Below are 5,548 nucleotides of genomic sequence, written 5' to 3'. Positions count from 1 at the left end.
TATACAGTAGAGGAATCTTACTTTAGGTACAATTCAATGAAAGGTAAACAATTCCTTGATTAGCTGATTGTCGGTTCCTTACTGATACGCGCCGAGATTCCCGCCGTAATACCTGACCGGTCACGAATATTTCGGCCTTATGTTGGTTATGCTAACAATATTTCTTCGATCTCGATCGGGGCTAAGGTCGACTCCTAGATTATGGACTCAATGCTCTCGAAGACAGGCGTTCTGACCCCGGGTTCTAGCTCGGTGGGACTCGGGGTCGATCTTCAACCTTTGGTTGTCATGTACCGAGCCTAACTTGCTATATCATATGCGGGTTCGATTCCGACCGTATACAACATCATTATATCAACTTGTCTTTCCATTTGCTAATTGATTCACTATAAAAAGCGTCCAAAATACCTCGTATCAACCACAACCAAACTCTATTGTAGAACTATAAAGTAGACGAATTAAAGTTCCTTAGGCAATATCATGGCACTGGAAGATGCAAGAAATGGTGATTACGCAGTAAGTATCATCAGAAAATCAGTAGTAAAAGCCACTGGTCCAATTCCAGAGCCTCGTATTCTCACCCTTTCAAACCTTGACCTTCTCAGTGGACGATTTCCAGTGACCTACTTTTACGTCTACCACAAAGCAAAACATAACGACTCATCAGCTTCAGTCGCTGATGAATTAAAAAATTCCCTTGCTAATTGCCTCTCCCATTTCTACCCATTTGCTGGTCGAATTATTCCAAATCCAGAAACAAATGAGCCTGAAATTCTCTGTGATAATACCGGTGCTCTATTTTTGGTAGCACAAGCCAGCATTTCACTAAATCAGCTTGACTTCTACAATCTCAACAAGTGTCTAGAGGGAAAATTAGTTCCAATACATGAGGAGTTTCCAGTACAAGTCCAACTCACAAATTACGAATGTGGAGGCATATTTATAACATTCACATTTGATCATGCTTTAGGTGATGCTAGTTCCTTTACGAAGTTTTTACTAATGTGGTCAGAGATTGCAAGGAAAAAACCGCTCTCTTTCTCGCCTGACCACCGACGGTACCTTCTTCGTGCTCGGTACCCACCTATATACAACCGTTCCTTTGACAAATCGTTTATTTCATGCTCTCTTCACGATATACTCCACATATCGACCCCGAGTACATTGCTTAAGCGGTTATACTACATTGATGCGTCGAATATCGACAGGTTGCAAAAATTGGCTTCACTCGATGGTACCAAAAGGACTAAAATCGAGGCGTTCTCGGCTTACATATGGAAGATTATGGTCAAGGCAATTGATAAAGGACACAGCAAGAAGTGCAAGATGGGATGGTTAGTTGATGGAAGAACAAGGATATGTAACACTGAGAAAGTAATGGAGAATTATATTGGGAATGCTTTATCTATAGCTGTTGGTGAAGCAAGTGTCAATGAAATTGAGCAAGCATCTATAGCAAATGTCGCGAATAACGTGCACAACGCCATCTCTAAAGTGACAAGTGCAGAACATTTCTTAGATTTAATTGATTGGATTGAATGTAACAAGCCGGGATTGGTGCTCGCGAAAATTGTCCTCGGCCAAGGTGGTCCAGCGATTGTTGTCTCATCTGGACGGAGGTTCCCGGTGGCTGAAGTAGATTTTGGCTTCGGAAGTCCAGTTGTAGGAACAGTATACTCCACCATACAAAAGCTTGGAGTTGGTTACATTAACCAAAGGCCAGGTGCTAAGGGTGATGGATCTTGGACTATCTCAGCTATCTTGTGGCCTGAGATGATTGAGGCATTAGAATCAGATTCAGAGCATGTTTTTCAACCTATGACTTCAAATCATCTTAAACTTCTTTAGCTAGTAGCCTCTGGTATATACAAAGAGGAAATTGTTGGTACAAAGAAATTATTGTACACTCTCCGCTTCAATTTAGTTGAGGTAGTTTGACTTGACACAAAGTTTAAGAAAACAAAAGAAACTTTTGAAATATGTGGTCCTAAAAGGTTAAGTGTGGGCCATTGACATTTGTGTGAGTATAAAAACTTCTCATTAGCGGTAAAGTAGGTAAAATAAAAATTTTAAAATTAAATTATTTCTAAATATAAAAATTTGTCTGAAACGGACTAATAAGGAAAGTGTGTCATTTAAATTGAAACGGAGGGAGTAACTTGGTTTGGCAGTCACATTCCTAATTTAGAAGCAGCTTTCCTAATTAAGGATCTCCTATTTTCAAATTTTGTATTTACACACTACATACATTTATGTGGCTCAGACAAATTCAAGATTTAAATTCTATGGTTCAACCTTTAAGAATCTTAATATTGAACCTGTTGATGATAAAACAATTACTTACAGTTGAAAAAATAACAAAGACTATTGCAATGTGTCACGACCCAAATCTCATATGCCGTGATAACACCTATCGCAATACTAGCCAAGATGACAATCACGATAAACCACACATCTTTAAATTTAAAAACATAATAAAATATGCTTAAGAGTAAAATCTCATAAAATAACTGATAAGAAAATACCGCAACTCAATATAAAATTTCTCAAAATTCGGGTGTTACTGGGTACATGAACATCTATACAATAACATGGTCTGACTGCTAAAACACTGTCTAGGAAGGTAGAATGATATAAATAAACTAAAAAGAAAAAAAAGGAGAGTCAAGGTCTGCGGATGCCAAAGTAGCTGCCTCGATAGTCTCCGAACTGATAAAGCTCCAAAATCAGCAACCGCCGTGCCCAATACCACCTGGATCTGCACACGAAGTGCAGAGTATAGTATGAGTATAACCGACTAATGTACTCAATAATTAACAAGACTAACCCTGGGCTGAAAGCAGTGACGACCTCAACCAATACCGTCTAAATACAGAATTTAACAGTAAAGAAATGAAAGTAAATATGACAATAATATCTCAGAGTAACTCATATCTGCTTGTACACAGTACAGGAATGTAGACATGCTTCCAGGTTTAATAGTTAAGCTCAATACAGATAAAATATACCAAGTATGACTGATATGAGGAATATTACATCTCTATATCTATATGTCAATGTGCATGTCATATGTGATGCCACACAATGAAAACCTCACATACTTACACTCTTAAAGTACTCAATCTGACCGTCTCAATTCTTGCTCATCACACTCAGTCACTCAGCATTGTACGGTACCTGTGCTCACTGCTAGTATGTCAGACTCCGGAGTGGCGAATCCTTCCAAAGCACTAATAAAACCTGATGCGGCGCACAACCTGATCCCATCATGAATCAATAATACCTGTTGCAGCATGTATCCCGATCCCATCATGAGTCAATAATACCTGTTGCGGCGCGCAGCCCGATCCCATCATGAATCACTCACAAACAGGCCCTCGGCCTCACTCAATCATCAATCTCTCCAGTCTCTCGAACTCACAATACTCATGCTAATCAGCCCAAAATAATAATACATTATGTGATATTAAATGGTAATAGAGACTGAGATATGATATGCAATGATGAATGCGACTTAGTACATAATTGCAATTTAAGCAAAGAACTCAAAAACAAAAGAACGACCTTTGTGGGTACCAATAGAACCAACACATAGACTAAACATGATTTATAACATAAATCACAGCTCAAATTCTTCAACACATAGGGCACACCAATAATATTCAGATAAAATGACTACACAATTGCACAGAATTAACTGAGTCACAATTTCTATGATGCACGACTACATGCCCGTCAGCTAGCATGTGCGTCACCTCAACACCAACCACATAACAAGTAATTTAGGGATTCAAACTATAAGAACCAAGTTTAGAAGTTTTACTTACCTCGAACCGTGCAAATCTCTACTTTAATAAGCCTTTGCCTCGCAAATCGGCCTATGAACGCCTCGAATCTAGCCACAAATAACTCGATACAATCAACACAAGCTATAGGAATCAATTCCATATGACAAAACTAAGTTCTTTAACAAAAGTCAAAAAGTCAACTCAAAAAGTCAACATAGGCCTATGTCTCGGAATCCGACAAAATTAATAAAATCCAAATACCCATTCAACCACGAGTCCAACCATAATAAAACTACTCAAATCTAATCATAATTCGACCTCCGAATCCTCAAATTAAAGCCTATAAAGTTTCTACAATATTCCCAAATGTTTCCAACCCAAAACACTAATTAAATGATAAAAACAATAATAGATTCATATAATTTAACCAAATCCGAGTTTGAATGACTTACCCCAATCACTTCCTTCAAAATCCCTCTAAGAACCGCCTCAATCCGAGCTCTCAAAATCAAATTATGAAATATAACTTTAACCCTCATTTTTTATATTTATATGTCTGCCCAGATGCTTCTTCGCTAATGCGGAAAATGCCTCGCTTTCGTTAAGCACAAAACTCAACTGCCCAAAAATCCTCTTACGCGAACGCGAAGGCTCCCTCACAAATGCTATGCCTCACAGAGCTCAGCCTACGCAAACGCGTCCCCCAGACCGCGAACGCGAAGCCTTAAGGCATGATGCCCAAGCTGGCCTCATCCTTATACGCGAACACGAGCTTCCTCTCGTGATCGCGATGCACACTTTTCCCATACCTTCGCGAACGCATTTCTCTCTTCGTGAATGTGAAGAACAAATCCTCACCTACCTCTCAGATACTCTTCGCAAACACGAGACCTCTTTCGCGAATGCGTATAAGGAAACCATTAACAGAAAAATCAGCAGTCTTCAAGTTCCGAAATACGCCGAACATGATATGAATCACACCTGAGGCCCCTGGAACCTCAACCAAACATACCAACAAGTCCTAAAATATCATGCGAACTCGCTCGAAGCATCAAATCACATAAAACAACCCTAAAATCACGAATCGCGCATTGATTCAAGCCTAGTGAACTTATGAACTTCTAACTTTCAAAACTAATGCCGAATCATACCAAACCAACTCCGATTGATCTCAAAATTTGCACACAATACATAAATGATACGACAGATCTATTCCAACTTTCGAAACCAAAATCCGAGCTCGGTAACCTGTAAGGCCCCATCAAAATTTCCTAGTAATTTAAGATTTTAATGTGCGCCAGCGGTATTTAGAAATAACATATTCGAGTATTAAATGAGACCTTTGGGATAGAGCCACATAATTTTGAAATTAAAATGTATGTTTAAGGTATGTTGTAATGTACTAAGGAGTTTTGTGAATGGCAAGAATTTGTGTGGAACAAGTTGGATACATTAAGTGGAAATGATGTCGCAATTAGTATAGGACCCGACTTAAAACAAATGCCACTCCCAAAATATAAAGACTTAGGTGGTGGTGATATACCTATAAAATTAAATCTCTTTGAGTCTAGTTTCCAACACATTAAACAGTTTGTCATTTGGATATGTATACAGAAAGTTATAGCCATTTTACCAGACCTATGCCATATGCGCGCCCAGATACGCAGCCATGCAGATTGGGGGGGGGGGGGTTGCCTCGTATGTGCGGTCAGATGTGCGGTCACTTGCCCAGGTGCATGTGTGCACATGCAGAAGCCCTA

At 39.2% G+C, this 5,548-nt stretch overlaps 1 protein-coding gene across 1 annotated transcript; it reads left to right on the top strand.

Moving 5' to 3' along the window:
* The first annotated feature begins 412 nt into the window (after positions 1 to 412).
* Positions 413 to 1,904, top strand: LOC104098581 (coniferyl alcohol acyltransferase). The gene has a single exon (XM_009605353.4). The coding sequence runs from the start codon at positions 481 to 483 to the stop codon at positions 1,846 to 1,848; it is 1,368 nt and encodes a 455-aa protein (XP_009603648.1). The 5' UTR covers positions 413 to 480; the 3' UTR covers positions 1,849 to 1,904.
* Positions 1,905 to 5,548: the final 3,644 nt, after the last annotated feature.

Source organism: Nicotiana tomentosiformis, chromosome 5, assembly GCF_000390325.3.
Source record: "Nicotiana tomentosiformis chromosome 5, ASM39032v3, whole genome shotgun sequence".
NCBI lineage: Eukaryota > Viridiplantae > Streptophyta > Magnoliopsida > Solanales > Solanaceae > Nicotiana > Nicotiana tomentosiformis.
This window is presented reverse-complemented; position numbering and strand designations above follow the sequence as displayed.

What these genes read in the sequence shown, in the direction of transcription:
- LOC104098581 (XM_009605353.4), top strand. Translation starts at nt 481, where the DNA reads ATGGCACTGGAAGATGCAAGAAATGGTGATTACGCAGTAAGTATCATC.